The sequence below is a fragment of the Chrysochloris asiatica genome, unplaced genomic scaffold (assembly GCF_000296735.1).
Source record: "Chrysochloris asiatica unplaced genomic scaffold, ChrAsi1.0 scaffold00412, whole genome shotgun sequence".
Classification (NCBI taxonomy): Eukaryota; Metazoa; Chordata; class Mammalia; order Afrosoricida; family Chrysochloridae; genus Chrysochloris; species Chrysochloris asiatica.
Genome location: NW_006408930.1, coordinates 836,731 through 864,165, shown reverse-complemented (window position 1 = coordinate 864,165; position 27,435 = coordinate 836,731). Strand labels below are relative to the sequence as shown.

The following is a 27,435-nucleotide window of genomic DNA, read 5'->3' as shown; positions in this document are numbered from 1 at the left end:
AGGGTATAAAAGACTCTACTTAATTTGACCTTTATTCCTCTACCTCAGCTACTAATCATAAGTAGACAGTTTGAACCTACAAGTTGCTGCACAGAAGAAAGATGTGGTAATTTGCTTCTGTAAAGATTTATGATGTTGGAAGCTCAATGGGACAATTCTGAACTGTCCTACTGGGCTGTTATACGTTGGAACCGACTTGATTGCAGTGGGTTTGTTTTCGTTTTTGTTTTAGTCAAATGTTCTACTCTTGTCACCTCTTTTTTCTCTCTCCTCCCAAGTATCTGCCATATGTAATTAATTATAAAATTTCTAAACAATCTACACCCACAACTCCCATGTAAGTACTGCTTCCTTTACCTAAAATATCTCATCCACCTCTACCTTCTTGTATTTCCTCTACAGAAGTCAGCAAACAAAAAGCCTTATTTTGCAAAGCATTTCATGACCTCATGTGATCATGGTTTGAGGCCTTTCCCAGCCTAATGTAGAACTTTGTGCACATTTCTGTATAGCAGGCATTACCTTTCATATCAATCAAGGATTCAAATCAGTTCTGCCTGGTTCACTAATGAATAGGGAAATGAAGCAGGACAGACACACATTTGTAAAATGTGGGTGAACTGGAACAATAACCCAAACAAGAAAATTTATGTGTTGACACCCTGCTAGAAACATAATTTCCTTTATAGAAAACATGAACAGCATATGCATTGTATAGCAACCAAAACTCTTGAAAAGTAGAGTTGAAAACAATGGGGCACTGCTCAAAGATGACTGCCAAATGCGCATTTTGGATGTATGTCATCCTCCACAGCCTCAGCAATAATTCAATCTCCTGTCTTACAACCCTGAAAGGACTTATTATATATACTTCTGAGTTTCCTGTTCTACAGCTTAAACTTAAATTTTTCTTGTTCTAGTTCACACAAATTTTTAAAATTCAGGACTGTTGTGATTTCATTTTACAGTCATCACTAAATCGCCTCAAACCACTAATTTTAACCACTTGGATATGGCCTCTCCAAAAAACTCAGAGATTGTAAGTTCCTTAAAGGGAGAAACAGAATTTTACATGTCTGTATATCTACATCACTGGCACAGAACAGGTGCTCACTAGACTTTTATTAAATTTATCAGCTCATTGAAAAACTCCTAACAACAAAACGTCTGGGTCCAGATGGCTTCACTGGTGAATTCTACAAAACTTACAAAGAAGAGCTGATATCATTTCTACTCAAAACATTTCAGAGCATAGAAAAGGATGGGAAACTCCTGAATTCCTTTTATGAAGAAAGCATAACCTGATACCAAAACCAGGCAAAGACATCATTAAAGAAGGAAATTATAGACAAATATGTTTCATGAACATACATGCAAAAATTCTCAACAAAGTCCTAGTCAACAGAATGCAGCAATATAGCCAAACAACAACAAAAAAAGCACATCATGACTATGTGGGATTCATACCAGGTTTGCAAGGATTGTTCAATATTAGAAAAAAATCAACATAATCCACCACACAAATAAAACACAAAGGAAAAGCAGCACGTGATCATGTTGACTGACAAAATCCAATACTCATTCCGGATAAAAACACTAAACAGACATAATTAATAACTTATATAAGAAACCCATCACCAACAACATAAAGAAACTGAAAGCATTTTGCTTGTATGAATGGGAACCAAACAAGGATACCCATTATCACTACCACTCTTGTACCATATGATGTTAGAAATCTTAGCCAGAGCTATAAGGCAAGAAAGGACAATTAAAGACGTCCACACTGGCAAAACAGAAGTAAAACTCTATTTGCAGATAATATGATTCTATACATAGAAAATTGAATCCTAGTGTGGCACTGTGGGATAAAGCACTGGACTGCAAGGTTGGTTTGAATCACAAGGTTGGTGATTCAAACTCACCAGCTGCTCCTTGGAAACCCTGTACAGGGTCACTATGAGCTGGAAACCACTTGACAGCACTTTACCATAACATACATAGAAAATCCCAAATACTCAGCAAGAAAATATATTGGGAGTAACTGAAAGAGTCAGCAAAGTGGCCGGGGGCAAGATCACACAACAATCAGTCGGATTCCTTTACACGAAAAAAGAAAGCTCTGAAAAGAAAATCAGGAAAATAATACCACTTAAAATATCCATCCAAAAGATGAAATACTTAGGAATAAACCTAAACAGAGAAACAAAAGAAGTATATAAAGAAAACTATAAAACACTACTATAAATAACCAAAAAGACCTATATAAAGGGGAAAACAACATGCTCACCATGATAGGAAGACTTAACATTGTGAAAATGTCAATACTACCCAAAGTATTCTACAGATAAAATGTAATCCAGATCCAGATTCCAGTATTATTTAAAAAGATGGAAAAAATAATCCACAACATTATATGGAAAAGAAAAGAGACCTTGGAAAAGCAAACCATTACTAAAGAAGAGGCTTCTCAGTTCTTGATTTTAAAACTCACTACAAGGCCAGGGTGGTCAAAACAGTCTGGAATTAGTAAAACAACAGACACACAGACCAATGGAACAGAACTGAGAAAGCAGAAGTGAATCTATCCACCTATAGACAGTTGATCTTTCACAAAGGGCAAAAACACATTAAATAGGGAAGAGATAGAATCTTTAACAAATAGTGCTAGAAAAACTGGATATCCATTTACAGAAGAATGAAACAGGACCAATATGAAAAACAAACTCAAGATGGATGAGAGAGCTAAATGTAACACCTAGAACTATAAAGATCATCAGTAACAAACTAGGGACAAACTTAAGCACCCTGGCATAAAATACACTATCAAATATAACTGAAAACATATAAACTAGATGATTGGGACCAAATAAAAACTTGGTGCTGCAGGATAAGCACTGGACTGCTAACTGTAAGGCTGGTGGTTCAAACCTACCAGCTGTTCCTCAGAAACCCTATAAAGAGTCACCATGAGTCAGAACCAACTACATGGTACTTAAAAACAACAACAAAGATTTCACCAAAAGAGAACTCAAAGAATGGGAACATATTGTTGCCAATGACATCAAATAAGGGACTAATCCCTAATATTTATAGAAAGCATCAACAGCTCAACAATACAAAAGACAAATAATCCAATTTAAAAATTGACAGACTATACTGGTGCAACCCGAGACCATAGCCTTTTGGTTACCCTTTAGGTCTAGAACTGAACTCACTCAGGTGACTCAATTTTCAGACAAAATATATAGGTATATACTGGGACAACACTAGTGAGGAATGCACACTATAAAACAGTCAACCATTCAAAATCTAAAGGGCAGCATTTACCCAGGACAAAATTCAGAAGGTTAGGAAAGAAGGAGGAATAGAAACAAGAATCACAGGGTGAAAGTTGGATAAGTAATATTATATTGAGAGGATTGCAATCACTGAGGTGAAACAAAGTGCATGATTTGCTGAATGTAAAACTGATTATCTGCTCTGTAAACCCTCACTCAAGTCACAATAAAAAGTTTTAAAAAATAATAAAAGTCTTAAATGGGCAGAAAACATGAATTGACAATTCACCAAACAAGACATTCAGGTGACCAACAAACATATGAAGAAATGCTTGCGATCGTTAACCATTAGAGTCCTGGTGCGATGCTGTAGGATAAGAAATGCTAACACCAAGGTTAGAGGTTCAAACCTACCAGCTGCTCCTTGGAAATCTTATGCATTGGAACCAATTCGACAGCACTTAAATGTTGATTTTGTGTCCTGAGGTGGCACTGTTGGATAAGCACTGGACTACTAATCTGAAGTTCAGCAGTTCAAACCTATTAACCACTCTTTGGCAACACTATGAGTCTAAACAAACTTGACAACAAAAGCAACAGTCAATTTTCAATAGAAAACATATTAGTATTCTATGTTTTTATAGTATATCTACACGTATTTGTTAAACATTAGCTTAGAGGGAAAAAAAGTTAAAAAACCAAAAGTGAAACTTTAAAATACCACTTTAATATTTTGAAATCAAATTTAATGTCAAAATAATTTTTATACAATCCCATTCATTTAGCAAACAAAAATATATTTTACTATCAAACCCAAAATTAAAAATCTATATTTTTAATAAAAGTGATTTCACACTTGGATTTTTGTTATATGCAACTATAGAAAAGGGGGGAAAAGCCCAAAGTGATCAAATATAAAATAATTTATGCTAAAACTAACTTTCATATTGGAAAGTTCTTGAATATACTAAAATATATTTTTATTCCTCATAAAATTAAAAGTATAGACTGTACCTTGGTATAATCTTCTGTTTCACTGAAAAAACAACAAAATCTTATATTCTAGGAAATTACTAAAATGAAAAATACAACTTTACAACTATGTCTTCTTCATAATTTAAAACATTAGTGTTTCTTGCACAAGGTAAAAATAAAATGAAAATACAGTATATTAGTAGAAGCCAACAATACAACAGTTACAAATATTTAAAGCACAGTGCTCTAGTATAATACACATTTCACCCTAGAGAAAGAATGTTGGCAAAGATCTCTACCACATGGAAAGTACTTTTAATGCTGTTGGTTCTAAAATTTTATTCAGCAGTTTGAAATCAATCCACAGCTTTCTTTCCTCATTCACCTCCCACTTAGGACTAATACACAGGAATGAACATTTATTGAGGAAAACCAAACAAAAACTTCAAAGCAGCTAACGGTAGGTAGGCTCTTTATTAACTAATTATTTTAAATATTGTTTATCAAAGTATGACTCATGTTACTTTCTTAATAAACCAAAAGCCCATCTGTTTAATTATTTTAAGTTTCAGTTATCTTGAAAAATCTTTTAAAAATATTTTTATATAACGAGTGCTTAAATGCTTTTAGATAATCATTATATCTTAATATTCAACCACTGTATTTTTTTTTACGAATTGGCATTAAAATGACACATTAGCAATTCAGAGTGATTGTGTTAGATGTTACTTTCAAAAAAGTCAGAATGCACACCCACAAAACAAAATCCACTAGTAGCCCTAAAAGAATCTTTCTATTACATTCACTTAGTTCTTTGATTTAAGTCCTATTTCCTGTAGTATTCAATTCTGCTTTGGGGTATATTTTCCATAATTTAAAAAATTTTAAATAATAGATAAAAATAACAGTGATATCCATTAAAATTATAAAACTGGGGAAAGAAAGATGTATGGCTTTTCCTGTACAATCTAAAAGTAAGTCTAAATGAATGCTTTTCATGATGTTAAATCAAAATTTAAGTTTTAAAGTTTCTCTCTGATCTTGTGTCCGTTTATACCAGTGCAAATCAAGAATTCTTATAAAGCTGCAAAGTTGAAATACGATATCTAACTCACATGAGACGGAACCTTGAGTCTTCATTTTAACTATTTATACTATAGGTATCCTAAAAAGATTCCAACTGTAAAACAAATATCTCAGCTCACAGCAGTTAATTATGAAGACACTGAAATGATCAACATTGCTTGAAATTTTTGGTACAGAAGAAATGCAACTATTTCCTGAAACTATTTTTCAGAATATTCACTGATAAATTAAAATGTTAGCATCTAATTAAAGATCACTAAGGGTTAAATAGTTGGTTTCTGGCTCCTAATGCTAAAACCCTGCCAAGAAGTCCTGTAAGCTTTAAGTATTGTTTCGATGGTCTGCCTTTTTATTTCCAGGGAAAAAGAGACTATAGTCCCACGGTCAGCTGGTCACTAGTTATTAACTTCCAGTCACATTGATTTTTACTAAAATGAAGACTCTGAAGTCTATACTTCTTCTGTTGCTGTTTGTGCCTCTGATAAAGCCAGCACCACCAACTCAGCAAGACTTACGCACTATCAGTGATTATGGAACAGATAATTTTGAAGAAACCCTATATAGCCATGATTACGAGGATAAATACCTGGATGGAAAAAATATTAAGGTACTTTATTTCTACTCTAAACTCAACTTCTAAAATAGTAGAAATCTGCATGCTTTTGTTTTTCTTAAACGTGTGTGGTAAGGTAAGGGGAAACTGAAGCACTTTAAATGCTTCAAAAGTAATCGTCCATAAAATTACATATTTAAGGTATGCATGCCTTCCAACTTAATAAACAGGGTAGCTATATGCTGGAATCAACTCGATGGCAGTGGGTCTGGTTTTGAGTTTTGGTTATGGTAACCAAAAAGTATCAATAGTAACAAAAATTAAAACTTTAGAAAATCTAGGTTTTAAAATAATCCCTCACCCATTAAGATATATATGCTAAGTAATGTTACACAGTGCCTTATAAATACATATTATATTGCTTCAAAAGTAAATTAGGAGAAATGAGCATTAGGAGAAATAAAGATGGATTCTCAGCTTAAGACTTATTTCAGGAAAAAATAATTCAAGGAAAGGAACAGACAAGTACTGGTTATTTTGGTATATATGGCATTTTACAATAATTTACATATGACAACTATACACAGGACCAAAAAATGAAAAATTATTTAATATGGAACTTTTATTTTTAATCAGCTTTAACAATTTAGACCCTTTATCAATTTGTACCAAATAACTGTAATTGAGTCAGTACTTTGTAAGGATGACTTTTAAACCACAACAATCATACTACCCCTTTATTGGCTAAGTAATTAATTACACTTTTTTGGTAGAAAGAAATGAAGGCTAAGTAAGGAAAAAGTTAATATTGCATATAAGAATCATTTGCCTAATCTGTCGCTCTCTCTCTCTCTCTCACACACACACATACACACACAAATAACAGAAAATGAGAAATGTAATCAAATATATGAAGGTACATCAAAAATTCATAGAAAAATGAAATGAAAAAGGTAATTTTTCCATGAACTTTTTGAAGTCCCCTTGTACAATACTGATTGCTTTAAAATGTCTTCTCTAGTATAAGTAAATGGCAGACTTTCAGACTGACCTATTACTATAATTAACAACTTTAAATATACAGTGAGCAAATATTAACACCACAGTTTGTTTCAACGGAATTGTTAATACACTAGTATTGTTTTTTTACCAAAAAAGACAGATATATTTAGCAAAATCTTCAAATACAAAACATAAGCTACTTTCAACATGATTTGACCCTATCAATCAATCACAAAAACACTTCCACAATTCCCTGGCCTCTAAAAATTAGAAAGGCTAGACATGATTTGTTCTGTTTCTTCTTTTCACAGGGTATTAGAAGTTTCTGTATCCTAATAAATGCCAGGAGTAAGGTATTTTTAAAGGAGAGCAGAATTTAGTGGCACTTGATACAAAATTGTAGAGCAGAAGAAGAAATGTTCAATTAGCTCACATGTGGGACAATTAAGGCTAAGGGCAGAGTTTGAGATTGAGACTAAAGATGAAAAAATGCTTACCAGGAAAGATTATGACTGTAGGTAGTAGATTTCAGTGTAATACCAGAAAATGTACTCCCCTTTGTGGAGCTATAGGATAAGCACTTGACCACAAGGTCTGTTTGAATTGCAAGGTTGGTAGTTCAAACTCACCAGCCACTCCTTGGAAACCATATACAGGGTCGCTATGGATCGGAATCGACACGATGGCACTTAACAACAACAAAAGAATGGGAAATGGAGACAGCAAAAGATATAACACCACAATCCCCCAGAATTGACAGAAGTAGATTGGTGGTATAAAGCCAGGTGGGTAGGTGTATTATTAAGTGCTTGCAAGTTGGTTCCAACTCATAGTGATCCTATACAGAAGAGTGGTTAGTGTGTTTGAACTGCCGGCCTTGTGGTTAAAGCAACCTTGTGATCCAGTGCTTATCCTACAAGACCACATCAGGACTCCAGGTGAATAAGTAGGTTTGCATGAAAGAGCTCCAAGTAAATGGAATAATCAGAATGGAAATCATGAAACTGTTCACACATTATGGAGTGTAACCAATGTCACTGAACTATTTGTGCAGACACTGTTGAATGGGAAACTTTATTGCTGTGTAACGCTTCACTGAAAACACAGTAACATATTATTCTAAAAATAGCTCTAGTGTATAGGCATAATAGAAGTATCTATGTCACTCAAAACGTCACTACCAGAAAGCCCCAAAACTTACACTTTGCAAGTGTAACACCACTGGTGTTTGTACTGCTCTTATTAAAAATAGGAGAATCTGATCAAAGAACTCAGTTTCAGACTAGAACCATAAGAGGGACTCCTGGTGTGCTGCTATAAGATAAGTGCTCAACTGCAAGGTTGGTCAGTTTAAACCACAAGGTCCTGGGTTTGAACAGCAAGGTCGGCAGTTCAAACTTACCAGCTGCTCCTCGGAAACTCTATACAGGATCACTATGCATTGGAACCGACTCGCAATGGCACTTAACAATAACAACAACAACAACATATAGAGATGATTTCAAAAATAGTACCTTCATTACAGGTGTTCAACTGAGAAAACTTTTCATTTCAATTCAGAGAATCCCTTCTAAGCTCTCATTTTGAATTTCAATTATGTTCAACACTTAGTAAGAACTGAGTTCAGCTATTAAAAGTATTTTTTTAATGAAAAGATCTGGTTCTTTTACTCATAGAGCTATGCATACAATCCTCTATGGACATACAAGAAATGTCACTAATTGTAGCCATGACATAAATAAATGTAATCCCTCAGTCGAACAGTCAAAACTTGATTTATTTTACCTGGTAGTAAACTTTTATTTTCCAATAGGAAAGAGAACTTAATGAGAAAACTCTTCAATTACAAAAAGATGAGAGTGTAACCTTACTCCCCAAGAAAGAAAATGAAGGTAAGTATTACCACTCTGCCATCTAAAATATTTCCCAAAAGGGATCTTTAAAAGCATATTTTATAATAAATCTGTATTTCTTATAGTAGTTAAAGGAGTCCATGGTTGATGTAAATGGTTAAATACTAGACTACTAATCAAAAGATTAGTTGAACCTACCCAGAAGCGACTTAGAAGACAGGCCTGGCTATATGTGTCTGAAAGATCACAGCCCTGAAAACCCTATGGAGCAGTTTTACTCTGCACACATGGGATTGCCATGAGTGGAATCAACTCTACAGCAACTAACAAGAACAGTAACCAAAGTTGCTTCAGGATATACTAAACCCCAAAAATGGGATTTTACCTGCAATGATAAAATCAAACATATATTGGGTGTGCATATAATTTGCCATACCACATTATAAGTTGTTGCTGTTGTTAAATGCTATGAAGTTCTTTTTGACTCACAGCAACCCTGTGCAGAGTTTCCAAGGGGCAGTTGGTAGGTTTCAACCACGGACCTTGCATTTAGCAGTCCAATGCTTACCCTACAGTGCCACACCAGGACTCTCAACATGATGAGCAATAAATGTGAAATAGGAACATTGAAGAAAAAACTCAGTCCAAGTCTATACTCCACAAAGATTATAAATGTGTTTCTAAACAAAATCAATTGAAAAATACTTATTAAACACCCATTATTTGCCAAATATTATGCAGTCCTAGTATAGCATTGTAGGATAAGCAATGGACCACAAGATCAGTTTGAACAGCAAGATCAGAGGTTCAAACTCACCAGCTACTCCTTGGAAATCCTATACAGGGTTGCTATGAATGAAACAGACTCACCACCACCAACAATGTAAAACCTAAGGAGCAGGAAAATAAACACAAGCCTTGTTTTCAAGAAACAGGAGAGGTCTATATAGACAATGTACTTTTATATTTAAAAAATAAACAACTTATCATAAAACAACAAATTGCTTATTAAGGACAAATTAAGCCCAGTGCATTAGTCCACAGAGGCATATCAGGACTCCATTGTGTGTGTGTGTGTGTGTGTGTATATATATCTACAATTAAAAGGGGGAAGAAATGCTGCTGGGACAACTAGGTAGATATTTAAAAATGGATGCAATTAGATCCATACCTCACACCATACAGAAAATAAACTCCAAATAGAATGGGGATAAACCCACTGCTCTCAAGTACATTCTGACTCAAAACAACGCTACAGGGAAAAGTAGAACTCCCTATAGGGTTTCCAAGATTGTAAATCTTTACAGAAGTAGACAATCTTTCTCCTGTAAAGCATCTAGTGACCTTTTAGTTAACAGCCCAACGTTTAACTCAAACCACTTCCATCAAGTCCATTCCGACCCAGAGCAACCCTACAGGACAGAGTAGAACTGTTCCTTAGAGTTCCCAAGACTGTAAATCTTTACAGGAGCAGATAGTGTCATCTTTCTTGCACAATCTGGGTATAAGAGTACCCTTGGAAACTTGACCCTATCTACCCTACAGCCCTGATCTTTCCCATTCAGACTTTTTCCTTACAGATCTCAAAGAATATTGAAAAGGAACAAGATTTGAGTCACTTAAGGATTCTAAAATTGCCATTTTGACATGGTCTAAATGGAAAGGTACAGAATTCTTCAGGGAAGGGCTACAGAGATAAAAATGCTACCTTGAGAAGTGTTTTTAACTACTATGACTATGGTTCTGTAACATATCTTTTCAAATTAGTGTAAGTACTCATGATAGCAATTATTTTACCACAAAGGACTAAATATTCTTAAACATCTATTTAAACTTTTGGAGAAAATGGTTAAAATAAGCACAGACTGCAAATCACAAGGTCAGTGGTTCAAGACCACCAGCCACTCTGCAGGAAAAAGAAGAGGTTTTCTTCAATAAAAAATACTTCTATGGTTATGTTTCCAAATTTAGAAATGCCCACGTGCCTGCTATGTGTTTGTTTACTTGGCTCTGTATACTGTGAAGAAGTTGATATTGACGTTGTACCACCCTTGCCAAAGGAATCATCCTACCTTTATGCACGATTCAACAGAATTACAAAGTTGACTGCCAAAGATTTTGCAGACATACGTAAGTTAATTTTAAACAGGACACTACTATTTAACTAATGTTTGTTTTTTTAAAAAATGTGGATTTATAAGTACTTGTGATCTATTACACCCAGGGTTGTCACTGTTGGTTTATTTAAGTATTTTCAAAGGAGCTCTGATAGCGTAGTGGTTACGAATCAGGCTGCAAACCTCAGGGACAGCAGTTTGGAACTACCAGCTTTCTGCTCCTGTAAAGATTTACAGCTTCGGAAACCCTGTATAGGGTCGCTATGAGTCAGAACTGACTCCACAACACATAACAACAACAACATACTTCACAAAAATAAATTGGCTGCCTGATGAATTTTATTACTGTTTACATGCTCCTTCTCACCTTCCCTAACTGGTGACTTCTTCAGTGTCTGAGTTGATAGGGCATTTATCATGATGGCCAACTCCAGTCTTTCCAGATCTACTTATATCAGCAGCACTGATAAAACTAGGCTGCATCTTCAATCGCAATGTTTTATTTTCTACTTTCATGATAATTTCACAGACATTACTTTTCCTTTGGAGTCCTGGTATGGTGCTGTGGGATAAGCACTGGACTGCTAACAAGGTCGTTGGTTCAAACGCACCAGCCACTCCTCGGAAACCCTATACAGGGTCATTATGTGTCAGAACAAACTTGAAGGCACTTAAAAACTTTTCCTTACTTGTGCATGGTTTTTAACCGAGACTGTCTATTAAAAATATTTAGGAAAATGCTTTCCAAATACTGGCATCATCACCTATTTTCCATATATTTTAGTCCAAGTCTGGGGAGAGGCTTAAAAGCAACCAGTACAAACTCCTCAGTTGATTCTAATGTGGAACTAGGCTTTGACAATAACATTTTAACTCTTTAATTCTCCCAATTTATTAACAATCTTATACTTCGGGCTTCTTACCAAATCATAATTCAACAGTTTGCCACTAAGATATTGTCATGACCACCCTAGAACTCCCATATCTGCATTACCAACATCTCAATTTTCTTGACTCCTATGCTGCCAAGTATTTCTACAGGGAGAAAAAAAAATTCACACTATAAAAGTGTGCTGGGCCCACTATACATTATTGTCTAAAGTGTTTTCTAATTGCCCTAGACAAAAGTAAAACACATGCACACACAGAAAGAATGAGTTGCTCTATCTCTCAGTCTGTATCCTTTAACAAATCAGGGGGCATTTTTGTTTTTGAGACTATTAAACAAAAAGTCAAAGTCAAGATGAAAATAACAAAAGTCATAATGTAACAAGTTGGCAAAAAATCAACGGTTCTAAAAGTTCGTGGAAAAATGGAATTTAAAGAGCACGGAATTCTTTCATGAACTTTTTGGAGCTCCCTCATATTTTACATGATTTTATTAAATAAAAAATAATGCTTACTTTGAGTGATTTGCCCCAAGAATTTCTTTCAAGCTAACTGAGCATCCTGAGGAATTAAAACATAGAAAACTGTAAGGACTCTATTAACTTTAAGATTCCTTCCAAACCTGGGATTCTATGATTTCTAGTGAAAAGGTCAAAAGGGGCAAGCACAAAGTAAATGTTCAAAATTCGTTCAGCAGAACTGTACTGAGCTACTAATTGCAGATACTCTGTCAGGCACTAAAAATTAGATGTTTGAATAATCTGTTAAATAAATGCCCTTCTTTGCACTACACAAATTAGAATTTAACAATAACTTGTCTATATTTTCTGTTCTTTTTGTATATTTTCTCCTCAAGCAAACTTAAGAAGACTTGATTTTACGGGAAATTTGATCAAAGATATAGAAGACAGTACCTTTTCAAAACTTTCTCTGTTAGAAGAGCTTTCACTTGCTGACAATCAACTAATGAAACTTCCAGTTCTTCCTTCCACTCTTACTTTATTTAATGCAAAAGACAACAAAATCAAGAGTAGAGGAATCAAAGCAAACACATTCAAAGTAAGTATTTTAGAATATGAATGAATGCAAAGTCAGTTCTATGCAGTCCATGATCAATGAAAGAGAAATGGATTCAAAATTGTGTTGATTACAGAATAATTATTGTTAAGTGCTATCCAGTTGTTTCTGACTCATAAGTATGCTGTGTAGAGCTTTAAAACAAAACTATTTTAATTTACTAATGAAGCAATTATTTATGTAATTAATAACCAAGCAATTAGGCTAGTCCAACTTAATTTATGCCTGTATATCAAATAAAATACAAGGGTAAGTAAAAAATGTATTGCTTATAGGGCTCCAGTTCTTACATGCATGGATTAATTCCAAACAAAACATGTTTGAATATCTCTCTGTAATCAGTGCATGGCTGCAGACACGTTCTCTCAGGAATACACTTGTCTTAATCTCATTAAGATGGCTTCCAAAAAAGAGGCAATCAAAATAGTGACTTCTGAGGGAATCTAATAGGCCAGTTCAAGGTAGACAAAGGTCGGTTAAGAAGGTTCTGGTAACTCAGGAGGGAATTCCAACAAGACAATCTTGATACATTTTCTCAAAGGACGTAGGGCAATCACATGGTCTTATTAGGAAGAAGTTTTAAGAAAACCGAAAACTACATTAGTGAGAAAAAGGCTAGGAAAGTTGTGCTCAGGAATTTAATCTCATCAGAACGATGCACCTACTCGTTCTTCAAGGGTCTCAAAGACTTGTCTTACAAGAATTTCACTGGCAAATCTTATCGCATCCACAGTACATTTCTGACTTTGTCCCTTCAGGCTTATTTGTGTTCCCCAAACTCAAAGAACATTGAAAAGGAACATGATTTGTGTCCCTTGAGTTGCCAAAAAAGTCATTTTGACATGGTGTTAATCAGAATTCTTTGGGGAAGGAAAATACTAATGCCAGAAGTGTGTATAGACCTAGATGGAGGATATGTCAAGAAACAACAGCTTCACATTTTGATAGTTTTGTTTAATAAAAGTTTCTAGAAATAATTTTTTACTTACTCTTGTACATAAACTGTATCTTATTCACAGGAGTACCAAAAGCATTGTTCTCATTTTTCCACTTGTCCACAAAGAAATACTTATTGTTGTTAAGTGTATCCCAGTTGGTTCTGACTCACAGAGACCCCATATAGGGTTTCTGAGGCTTTTAAATTTTGTGGAAGCAGAAAGCCTCATCTTTCTCCCACGGAGCAGATGGTGGGCTCAAACCATGGACTTTGTGGTTCCCATTACAGTGCTTACTGTTTGGAGTCACCACACTCCGCTATGGCATTTATAATCAGGTAAAAACCCAAAATGGGAACATCTCTGTTTTTATTATCTAGAAAATTACCAAATTACAAAATATATGACTTTTGATCGAGGCATAGTCTGAAGAGGGGAAATAATAAGATGCTTGACTGGCTTATGTATATTGATTTCCCTTGCCTACTACTGTAAAATGGACACTTGAGTTAGAAAAGAATGTCGGGAAACATGATTACAGAAAGTTTATAAGCCCGTCTTCAGCCTATAACTGATTGGAATACTTAAAGGGGTTCTACAACTTGTCCAGTGAAACAGGCTTCTTGCGGAGCCTTTGTACTGTATAGGACCTTAGGTGGAATCCTGAGCCCCATCCAGAACCTTCTGAGGTGGGACATTCCCACTAGAAAGGACAAGCAGATCAGCCTGAACAGCTAGAACAATACAAGATATATCTTCAAAGAAAGATCAGCAGGAAAAACCCAAAACAAAATGGGCAGTATGACTGGCTGCTACAAGAATAAGCAAGATGTTTGCCCGGAAGCCATTAAGGCAAGGAATCAAGTTCCTTCAAGACAAACCCTGCTATAAGACTGAAACTCAAAGGGAACACATGAGCAGGCATGTAAGCTTGCTGACAATCATATTGGTCTACTGGTGAGTGAAAGAGGGGGAAAGGCAGCAATGAAGAAATGAGCTGAGTTCAACCATGTTCCATAGACTCCCGTTGACCTGGAGATGTGAGAGAGAAGAAGAAGGGCTGGTTGGTCCAAAGTGTGGTGAGACCTGGGGACACATGACCCCACGGACAAGAACATAGTCATAGAGGGCTAGAGAAGAGAGTGAAGCATCCAGCTGATATGGAGTGAGAGGAGGAGCACATGAACACCCAAAGTTGCAGTACCCACTTGACCTAGGCTCAATGGCTTGATAATCAGAACTTGACTAGAGGAAGATTAAAAAAAAGAACAAAACTACTTTTGATAAAGGAAACACGGGTAAATCTCTACAATTTGATGAACTTGACCCATACTCATGGAGGTAGTAACTCTGAATACCAACAGAGAGGGAAGGAGTCTTCACATCAAGTATCAATGCTATCCCCTCAGTATGGAGGGCAGACAGAGATGGGCAATTTATACACTGGCTACCTAAAATAAGGGGACGAATTAAAATAAGCATGAAGTGACTGGCTTACAAGGTTTCATTGTGGAGTTAGTTTAATAGTGTGTGGCGGGGGGGGGGAAAGAGTCGTCACTGAATAGTTTTCATCTTGTCAAGATGGGTCTGGTTTAAAGAGATGTAGATAAGATTCTTATTATTCAATAGCTAGTAATTGTTATCATGACTAATTGTGATTGTCACAATTGTAAAGGTAGAAGTTTTGTAACAAAAACGGAGGGAGTAGTTAATCTTACAGTCCAGAAACAAAGGACCCTAGGACCATCAAGGGAGAAGAGCACAAGCGGAATGCAAGACCTTATCCAGAGAAGCAGTGATACCAGAGATGGAGGCAGAGATGGGGACATGGAGAGAGGGAGCAGCTGAAGACTCTAGATTCATGGGAAGAGAGGGACTAAGAGCTGGTGGCCAGGAGGCAGACTTGCAGAATGTGCTCTTTGGTAGTGTAAATTATTATATATGGCAGAGTTGGTGAGGGTTTTTTTTTGTTGTTGTTTTTTAAAAGAACTAAAGTGAATAGAGAGAAATACTGTTAACTGATGGTACATGGATTATTATCATTGTAATGAAACAAGTTGCATGATTTGTTGAATGTAAAACTGATGATCTGCCTGTAAACTTTCAATAACTCCACAATAAAATCCTTAAAAAAAAAAAATGACTTGAAATAGGGAATTTAGATAGCCAGTTATCTCAAAATAGATGGCCTCAAGGAAGTGATTACCTCAGTCCAAGACCTCTAATCACTCTCAGTCCTGGGAAGTAATCCAAAACAAAGAGATTACAAGATCATGATATTGTTCTAAGACTTAACTCACCCCAAAGACAAGGTTTGAAGCTCCTAATGATAACTCCTTACATAAGCAGCTAAAATTGTCAAATTAATAGTCTTGTTATCAAAATGTTTGTTGTTATAAATATTTGTAGGAAGAGTGCTTCATGGTAACCTTATGTATGTATGTTGTTGTTGCTGTTAATTATCTTTAAGTTGATTCTGATAGCAACCCTGTATAGGATATCCAAAGGAGTGTAGTGTTTACGAGTACGGCTGCTAGCCTCAAGGTCAGCAGTTCGAAACTACCAGCTGTTTCACAAGAGAAACATAAGTCTTTCTAGTTCCATAAAGATTTACAGCTTCAGAAACCATATACAGGGTTGCTATGAGTCCGGAACAGACTCCATGGCATACCACCACCACCACCACCACCACCACCATAGGGTTTTCCAAGGAATGGCTGGTGAGTTTGAACCACTGACCTTGCAGTTAGCAGTACAGTGCTTATCCTACAGCATAAGTTCTACTCTGTCACATGGGGCAGTTATAAATCAGAATCACCTTGCCAGTACCCAAAACATTTATACATATGTATCAACACATATATGTATATATAGCTTTAATCCTGTGAAGAAGTGTACTGATCTCAATAACAATCAAGTAAAATTACCTTTTCATTGCAGAAACTGAGTAACCTCACTTACCTCTACTTGGACCACAATGAACTGGAATCTGTGCCTCTCAATTTACCAGAAAGTCTACGTGTCATACATCTTCAGGTATGATTGCTCCTTTCACAAAATGGGTCAATTAGAAAAAAACCTGCTCATTCACATGAAAATTTTGGTTAGACTACTGTGGTTCTGACATTGTTGTTAGCTGCCGTGGAGATACTTTAACTCGGCAATCTCATACACAAAAGGATTGGACTACTGGGTTTTCATTTACTGATTTTAGAATAAATCACCAGACCATTCATCCTACACTGTGTTAGTCTGTAAGTACTGCTGAAATATACTACACAAAGCATCCACTGACAGGTGGTGCATGATAATAATATGAATTACCCAGGAATCAAATCTGGGTCTACTACATGTAAGGCAATGATTCTATCAGGTACCACCACTGCTACGCTGGGAATAAAATATCCAAGTAACTATCAAAAGAATTAATATTTAGACAAGTGCAATCTCCTGTCAAAAAGCCCAGTCTGTCCAGAGTATCACAAATGACTGGCAAGAGTCTGGTGGGAGAGCTCTGCTTCTCAGAGTGAGTTCTTCTGTGGGTATACACTAAGCATTTCCTACTTAGTCTGACACATGAATTTAAAGTCATGAGGCCTTTGATTTATATTTCTTTCTCAAACAGCATCAAACATTTGCTTTGGGATACCTTTCAAATGACTTTTTAACACCAACTTAAGATAATGCAAGGAGTCCTGGCATAGCACTGTAGTATAAGCAATGGACTGGTAACCAAAAGGTCAGCAGTTCAAACCCACCAGCTGCTCCTCAGAAACCCTAGTCAGAGTCACTATCAGAAACTCAATGGCACAAACAACAACAACAAAGGTAATACAAAAGTAAAAATAATTAAACTAAAAATGGTCCCTAAGCATCGCAAGAATTCCCACTAGTCCCTTCCACTTTTTGAAAGAAGCCAAGAGCACAGTATCCATTTTGAGTTAGCAATCTAGAATAGCATACTTTCTCCAACTGTTGTTGTAGTTGTTACGTGCTATAAAGTCGGTTCTGACTCATAATGAACCTATGCACAATAGAACAAAACACTACCCGGTTCTGAGCCATCCCACAATTATTGCAATTGAGCCTATTGCTGATGACAGTGCATCAATCCATCTCACTGAGGGTCATTTTCTTTTTCTCTGACTCTCCAGTTAACCAAGCAAGATGTCCTCCTCTAGGGATGGGGTCCCTCCTGGTAAAAGGCCCAAAGTATGAGACACGAAGTCTCATCATCCCGGCTTCTAAGGAGCATTCTGGCTGTATTTCTTCCAACACAGATTTATTTGTTCTTCTGGCAGTCCATGGCACTTTTAATATTCTTCTCCAACATCATAATTCAAATGCATCACTTCTTTTATGGTTTTCCTTATTCTTTGTCCAACTTTCATATGTATATGAGGAGACTGAAAATATCATAGCTTGGATCAGGTCCTCCTTAATCCTCAAACTAACATCTTTGCTCTTGAACACTTTAAAGAGGTCTTGTGCAACAGATGTGCCTAATGCAATATGTCATTTGATTTCTTGGCTGCTGCCTGCATGAGTGTCAATTGTAGATTGAAGCAGAATTGTTTGACAAGTTCAATCTTTTTTCCATTTATCATGATGGTATTTATTGGTCCAGTTGGAGGGATTTGGGCTTTCTTTACATTGAAGTCAATCCATACTGAAGGCTGTGGTCTTTGAGCTTCATTAATAAGTGTTTCAAGTCCTTTTTCTTACAGCAAGTAAGGTTGTATCATCTGCATACTACACAGGTTTGTTAATAAGTCTTCCTCCAATTATTATGCCACATTCTTCTTCATAGAGTGCAGTTTTATTTGCTCAGCATACAAACTAAGTAAGTATGATGAAAGGATACAACACTGGCACATACTTTTTCTGATTTTATACTAATATAGTATTATTTATAGTTACATGTAAAAAAAAAACAACAAAAAAGAAAGCATAGACTAAACAGAAGGTTATACTGTTGTGAGAAGACATAGTATGTAGAAATTTTTTTTTAAATCACTCTTTAGATAAAAATTCTGTAGGGTCACATTACATATCTTAAAAGAAGTTGAATTCACATTTCTAAATAATTTTTCCTTTTATTTTTCAGTTTAACAACATAACTTCAATTACGGATGATACATTCTGCAAGGCTAACGACACACGTTATATTCGGGATCGTGTTGAGGAAATACGTCTGGAGGGTAATCCAATCATCTTGGGAGCGTATCCAAACAGTTTTATCTGTTTAAAGAGATTGCCTATAGGAGCATACATTTAACCATTATTAATGCAGCATATAAACTACAGTATACATATTCTTATACATGTCTCAATAATGTTTAAAGGAACATAAATTTTTGTTTAATACTGACTTATAACTCACTGAGAGCAATTCATGCTTTAAGCAAGGATGTTAAAAAGTTTTACATATGAGAATTAAAAGGCTGAATCAATAAATTCAAAACAAAATGTGAAAATATTGAAACCACATTATAAAATTCTTGGAGTTTATAATAGTATTTGCCATTCAAAAGGTATGTTCTTATTTTAACACCCAAATTTACGAGAAATTATTTTCATTATTAATGGCATGAGCGTATAAGCTGAAAATATTGTTTAGTTGTCTTTCTTTCCTGGCCTATACTGTAATCCTAAAGCACTTAAGGCAAACATTCCAACAGCTTGGAGACTGACCTCATACTTCTTCTTTAGGATTCACACATTATTATGAAGCTGGAATTTTGTGTTCTTCCTATCAAGGCAGTTATATTTTTACTTAGCTTGACAAATAGAGTTTAGTCTCATACCTAGGCAAAACTTTCCAAATAAAGTATTACATTATTCTCTATCAAGTATTAAATAATTATAGCTATTCTACTTGCAGTCATAGTGAAACTTTTTTATAAAGTAGTACAAAAATTTCTTTTATGAAAATATGAACATTCTAAATAGGCCATAAAGCATCTTAAGATGAACAAGCTGAAACCAGTATTCTTCTAAGAAAAACTGAAAATTCATTTCTCAATAGCCAATAAAATAGCCATAAGATCCTCTATTTAAGGGTTTTCAAATATTATACTACAAAATGTTTTTAGAGTACAAAAATGAAAAAGTCATTAATAAAATGTCTAACTTAACAAATGAGAACAAAATGTATTCTATAGCATTACTGAACACATCTTCCCATTCTACATACACATCATATTTATCCTAACAAACTATATACTCACAATAGAGCTTCTGACCAACATTTTCTAAATATCCATGATGAACTAAAATTTTTAGTGGTGAGAATTCATTTTTAATCTAAAATTGGTCATTAATTAAAGCCACCCAATTAAAGTTCCTAAAATAACACTTCTCTATAGCCCATTACCCACTCAAAAGTCTTAGTTTCCACACTGTTCAAAGTTAAATACAAAATTCTTAGGGCTTTAAAAACATGAATCTGACCGCTGTGTATATAAATTACTCTCACTATTTCTCGTATAATTATAATAGCTAGAACCATGATGGTCTGGTATATTAAGCCAAGAATATATACTGATTCCTATTTTAAGTATATTTGTTTCAGGTTTTTGCACACCTAGAATGAGCTCCTATTTGTTCTTCAATCTCAAGGTTAAGATCAAGATGAAATATTTTCATTAAACTATTTGTAATCTTTTGAAGGTCACAATAGTTACCTCAGTGGTAGTTATGTGCTGTGGAGTTGGTTCCAACTCATAGTGACCCTGTACAGGGTTTCAGAGGCTGTGCATCTTTACAGGAGCAGAAAGCCTCATCAGTTAACACTGACTAATTCTTTTATGTGATTCTTTCACATATTTTATTTTGGCAACTGACAATCCTGTTTTACTGTTTTCTCATTATTTTGTGTTCGTGCCTTATTTCACTGTGACTGAAAGCACATTCAGATCATGGAACATGTCTAATACTCAATGTACACTTTCAATGTATCTAGAATAATGGTATGCACATTTGAACTGAATGTATAATAAATAATTACAAAATACATCTAAAGAGGTGGATTTAGTTTCTGTTTATTTACAAAATTAAAATCCTTGAACAATCAAAATGCTAATAAACCACAACTTTACCTTTTGAGAAAATATATCTGATAAAGTAATTGATAGGACAAGGATTAAGGATGGGGATCAAAAGAGAATGTTATAATGTATCTAGGTTTCAGAAAAATACACCCACTCCTCACTTACTGACATGCTTAGGTTTCAAAAAGTTAGGTGAAAATCAGTACTATGTAAAAATGGAAGGTAACATCAAAGACTCCTTCATCATTACATAACAGCCAAATCACTAAGAATCATGGTCAAGCCAAGTTGACATATAACCTTAAACATTACAACCCGTGGTACTCACAGCTCACACCTTGGCATTTGTTACTACTGCTAAACGTCAATGTGCAAAATAGTCATATAGTAGATTCCTTTACTATTGCCATAAATGTGAAATGTCAGATACCAAGATAGTTGAAAAATTAGTACATGTAATGCATTCTTATACTCTCTATATAATTATAATGTAATGAGAAAATTATCATAAAATACTTCTCAAATTACTAAACATTTAAAATCAGCAATTTAGATATATAATGACTAGGGAAGAAAGAGCATTAAAATAAAAGTCTAAATTATAGTTATTTTAAAAAGCAAACATATGGACCACTATCTTTTATATCAACTATCCTAGTTTGTCATATAAGCAAGCTATGAATTATAAAATAAAACATCCTTATGAGAAAATTAGCCACTTGATATATAAATGGATTGCTTAAGATATAAAAAGGTTATATATTGAATTTTAACACAGGTACTTTCACAGATCTGACTTGTTTCTTGATAAAGATATTAGGAAAAGGCATATTTAATACAAATGAGTGAAATAAGCAAGTAAATGAGACCTAAGAATTGACCTTTGCTTTTAAGTATTTTTCCCTATTTATCTTGTCAATAAAAATATTAAAGCAATGAAATGAAAAAAAAACAACAACCAAACTTTGTAACATTTAACTAAGAAGATACAAACATGGATGACTAATTCTCTCATATAGACTATACCCTTAAAATAAACAAAAAGGAAAAGGCAGGTATACAGTTAAGACAGAAAGAAATAAAAAGAAAACCCCACAGTATATGTTTAAGGTCTAACAGGTACTGCTGTGTGCCCCTGATTCCAACTCATAGTGACCCGTAGGACAGAAGAGAACTGACCCATAGTTTCCTAGGATGAAATCTTTATGGGAACAGATCGCCAGGTCTTTTCTCCCAAAGAGCAGCTGGTGATTTCAAACTGAAGAACTAATGGTTAGCAGTTGAGTGCTTGACCACTGCACCACCAGGACTCATTATCCCAAGGGATAATGAGAAAAAGTGAAAATCAATGCTGAGAAAGACAAATATACTGTTTCATTCTTTACACTGACAATTAGAGAAATAGAGCCTCAAAACGAAAGTTTATTGTTTGCCCTTTTCATCAGTACATAGCGTAACAAAACAGACACAAATTCTTGTCCTCAGGAAGTTTATACTCTTCTGGGTGAAAAAACAATCAACAAGTTCAGTAAGTTAAATACAAAGTGTATTAAATAGTCATAAGGACTTTGATTTTAAAAAGTTGGGGGAGAGGTTGGGAATATCAGGGGGATGAGAGTTCACTGAGAAGATGACAGTAGCTAAAGACCTGAAGAAAGTGAAGAAAGAAGAATTAAATTTACGATGAAAATTCACATGTTGCCTCCAAATTAACGAAGGGGGAGGAGAAGTACAAAAATATGTTGCAAATAACAAAGATATATAAAACAAAAAATATGAAAGAAAACATGCAAATTCCGTTAAAAAAACAAAACAAAAAACTATAGACTTGTATGTTGAGTTAAAAAAATAATTCATATAGTCTTAAGGAGTCCTGAAGGAGCAATAGTTAAGCACTCAGTTGCGAACCTTAAAGCTACAGCGGTTCTGTTCTGTCACCTGGGGTGACTATGACATGAAAATTGACTTGATGGTAACAAACAACAACAGCATGCATAAACCACACAATAAAGTAACTTATGTAAAATAAATCAGTAAATAAATACGTAAACAAAGATATATCATAACTCTTTTTTAAAAGAAAGTATAAGTTCAAATATCAGTATCTACTAATGGAGACCCGGTGTAGTACTGTGGGTTAACACGTCAAACTGCGAAGCCATTTGAACTGCAAGGTTGGCGGTTCAAGCTCACCAACCACTCCTCGGAAACTCTAAACAGGGTTGCTATGGGTTGGAACTGATTCAATGGCACTTTACAACAACAAAGGAGATCTGGTAGGGTAGTGGATTACGAGCTGTGCTAGTTAATGCAAGGTCAGAAGTTCAAATCTACCAGTTGCTCAGTGAGAGAAACATGAAACTTTCTACTTCCAGAAAGATTTATAGCCTTGGAACGATTATCAGTGGAACACAACTACCAACCAAAGAATAGTTCAATAAATGGAGGAAAGGCCAATTCTTCATTAGAGTAGAATTCAAACTAATGACTATTGAAAATCAAAAGTCACTAGTAGATTAAAACAAAAAACACAGTAGTAATTGCTACAGTAGGAATTATCAATGTTGTTGTTCAGTGCTGTAAAGTCAGTTCTAACTCATAGCAACCCTATAAAGGACTTCCAAGGCTATAAATCTTTGCAGAAGCAGAAAGTCTCATCTTTCTCCAGAAGAGCTGCTGGTGAACCTCAGCCACCAACCTTGTGATTGCAGCCCAGGGCTCATTCTACAGAGCCACCGCACTCCCTGAGTTACCAATAGGTGCTACAGATATTGAGACAAAACATGATAAGCAGCAAAATATTGGCATAGTTTCAAGATTTCTTCTTACAAAGTTATTATTAATTATGAAGCAAAAAAAAAAAATAGCAGCTATATAATGGGAAAAATCTAACCAAGTGATGAAGATTAAAAGGCAATATCATTTATCTTTTGTTAATAATGCACTTTTGTTATAAAGCACATACATCAATTCTATGATATTCTTACAAGAATGCATAACATTTTTAATCATGAGAAAACATTGTTGTTGTTAAGTGCTGTCGAGTGAGTTCCGACCCATAGCGACCCTGTATAGGGTTTCTGAGGAGCAGCTGGTGAGCTTGAACTGCCTACTTTGCAGTTCAAACAGTTTTGCAGTCTGGTGCATTAACCCAAAGCGCCACAGCAGGATAAACTCAAACTGATGACCTCTATATAAAATGAGTTATGGTTCTGAAGAAAATAAAAAAAGTACCATAAACTGTTAGAATAACAAGCAAATCTGTGTTGAAAGAAGTACAGCCAGAATGCTCCAGATAAGCCAGGATGGTAAGACTTTGTCTCTCCTGCTTTGGCCATATTATCAGGAGGGACCATTCCCTGAAGAAGGACATCAAGACAGGCAAAGTAGAAGGTCAATGAAAAAGAGGATGAACCCCTATCCACGAGACGGATTGCCACAGCAGCAATGGGCCCACGTGGAACAACAACTATGTGGATGGTGCAGAACTAGGCAGTGTTGTGCATAAGGTCCCCATAAATTGGAACTGACTCAATGACACCTAACAACAACAACAATACAAAATAACTGGCTACTATTATTCAAATATATCAAGGCAATCAAAGACAATAACTGAAGAATTGCCACATATTAAAGGATACCAGAGAGGCATGAAAGAAGATGTTGTCTACTCCCATAAAGATTTTCTGTCTCAGAAACCCTATATGGGGTGGCTACGACAATGGGCTCCTATTTTTTTATAAGGAGGCACAACAACTAAATGTAATGTTAGATCATAGATTGAATCCTGAACTAGGAAAAAAAAGAGAACATTAGGATGTCCAGTAAGATGGCCAAATAGGCAGACACACACTAGTCAAACCCTCAATAACAAAGACACGAGAGACTAAATGAAACAGATGCTAATGATTATTCGGAAACCTGAGTTTCAGAGGAAAGGATAAAGCAAAGGACTGACTATTGACTAGAAAAAGTTGCACAAAAACAGCAAAAAAGGAAGAAGATCGAACGGCTGAATCATCAACTGGCCTAACACAATGCGGCCATTTTGAACTTTTGCAAGCAAGGATCAAACTGGATAGCAATCCGATAATCAACTCTGCTCACCCATGGCCACACAAGTGTTCACACCAGGAGCTAGTGACCAGAAAGTTACAATTTTCTTCTTGCCCCCCCCGCCACACCATCCTAGTGATTATTAGTATGTATAACCCTAACCCTCATCACGTGGAACTAAGTGATACCCATAGCCCCTGCTCTGCCTGAGGTCAGAGGCCCACCCTCTTAGAATGGGTGCCCTGTCCCCAGCTAACCTGGACTGGCAGGATCTCCTTATAGAATCAGCCACTCTGTCTCTAGTATCCTTCAGGGTCTGCAAGAACTACTTCTGGGAAAAGTCACCCTAACTCCAGTCACCGCTGAGCTGGCTTAAACTCCTGGATCAGGCATCCTGACTCCAGAAACAATCCCAGGCCTATGGGAACTCTGTCTAGGGCCAGGTTCCACGTCCTCTTCTTTTTTAAATGACCATTTTAAAATTATCATTAGCAACAATGTTACTTGCATATAATATCAATGATAATGTTCGATGATTTCCACGTTATATTGTGTCACCTTTCTTTGTAATGGAGAAAAATATGTATCTCTTCCAATCAGTTGGCCATGTAGCTGTCTTCCAAATTTCTTGGCATAGACGAGTGAGCGCCTCTACTGCTACATCAGTTTGTTGAAATATTTCAATTTGTATTCTATCAGTTCTTAGAGCCTTGTTTTTCACCAATGCCTTCAGTACAGTTTGGACTTCTTCCTTCCATACCATCGATTCTTGATCTTATGCTACCTCTAGAAATGGTTGAACATTGACCAATGCTTTTTGGTACAGTGATTCTGTGTATTCTTTCCATCTTCTTTTGAGGCTTCCTGTATCATTAAATATCTTACCCATAGGATTCTTCAGCACTACAAGTAGAGGCATGAATTTTTTCTTCAGTTCTTTAGCTTGAGAAATGAACTTACCTTTTGGTTTTGTAACTCCAGGTCTTTGCACATTTAATTATAATACTTCACTTTGTCTTCTTGAGTTGCCCTTTAAATTTCTGTTTAGCTCTTTAACTTGATCATTTCTTCCAGACACTTTAGTTTATCTATACTGAAGAAAATGTTTCAGTGTTTTTATTCTCACATCTATTTGGTCTTTTCTTTCTGTCTTTTTAATGATCTTTTAATTTCTAAAGTTTGATGTTCTTGATGCCATCCACCACTCTTCCGGTCTTCAGTCTAATGCATCAAATCTGCTTTTACAATGATCTCTATAAATTCAGGTTGGATATACTCAGGGTCATATTTTTTTTCTCTTGTGGACTTCTTTTAATTTTCTTCAGCTTCAGAATGAACTTGCATGTGATCAATTGATGGTCTAGTCCATAGTTTGCCCTTGGCCTTGTTTTGGCTGATGATATCAATCTCTACATCTCTTTCCATATATGTAGGTAATTTGATTCCTGTGTATTCCATCTTGTAAGGTCCATGTATATAATAGCTGTTTATGTTATTTTTTAAAAATTGTTTGCAGTGAATAAGTCATTGGTCTTATGATGCAATCATTCACTATGATGCAATCTCCAGCATAATTTCTATCACTAAGGTCATACTTTCCAACTACCCATCTTTGTTTCCAATGACTGCATTCCAATCACCAGTAATTGCCAGTGCATCTTGATTGGATATTTGATCAATTTAAGAGTAACGAAGTTAGTAGAATTCTCCAATTTCTTCATCATTGGTACATGAATTTGAATAATGGTATTAACTAGTCTTCCTTGTAGGCATATGGATATTATCTTAAAACAGACACCATTGTACTTCAAGATAGATCTTGAAATATTATTTTTGATGATGAATGTGACACCATTCCTCTTCAAATGTTTGTTTCCAGCATAGTAACCATATGATTGTCTGATTCAAAATGGTCAATATAAGTCCATTTCAGCTCACTATTGCGTAGGATATCAATCTTTATGTGTTCCATTTCTTTTTAGACAACTTCTAATTTTCCTAGATTCATACTTCATACATTCCACATTATAATTATGAATGGATGATTGCAACTGTTTCTAGTCATTTCGAATTGTGCCCCATCAATAAATGAAGGTCCCAAAAGCTTTACTCCATCCACATCATTAGGGTCAACTCTATTTTAAGTAGGCAACTCTTCACCAGTCCTAGTTTAAGTGTCTTCCAAATTGAGTGGCTCATTGTCTGGCACTATATAAGATAATTTTCCTCAGCTATTCATAAGGTTTTCAGTAGACAGCCATATAGAAGTGGTCTGCCTCTCCTTCCTAGTCTATCATAGTTGGAAAATTCCAGTGAAGACCGTCCACCATGGACAGTCTTTAAAATACCTGTGGTATAGTTTCTAGTATCACAGCAACACACAAACCACCACAGTAGGACAAACTGACAGATGAGTGGTGGTTTAAAAACAGGATGGTATTTAAACGTCCTATGTTTTACCAGGTATCATAATAAGACAACAGCCATCTAGCTATCACCATGTCATAAAATTTTGTTAACAAAAATTATATATAGACTCTGGGATACAGGGATCTAGGTA

The 27,435-nt window shown here is 35.4% G+C and overlaps 2 protein-coding genes across 2 annotated transcripts in view; one reads left to right on the top strand and one right to left on the bottom strand.

The window, feature by feature from the left end:
- Window positions 1–27,435, bottom strand: part of CENPP (centromere protein P) — a 422,858-nt gene that overhangs the window by 298,307 nt on the left and 97,116 nt on the right. The window contains exon 6 of the mRNA XM_006876774.1: window positions 19,966–19,977. Coding sequence (XP_006876836.1) covers window positions 19,966–19,977 — 12 coding nt within the window. The remainder of the gene's footprint in view (window positions 1–19,965; window positions 19,978–27,435) is intronic.
- On the top strand, window positions 5,776–19,045 carry OGN (osteoglycin). The gene is made up of 6 exons (XM_006876770.1): window positions 5,776–5,949; window positions 8,711–8,789; window positions 10,722–10,880; window positions 12,612–12,814; window positions 16,708–16,803; window positions 18,875–19,045. Exons 1-6 carry the CDS (start codon window positions 5,776–5,778, stop codon window positions 19,043–19,045), a joined length of 882 nt encoding a protein of 293 aa, XP_006876832.1.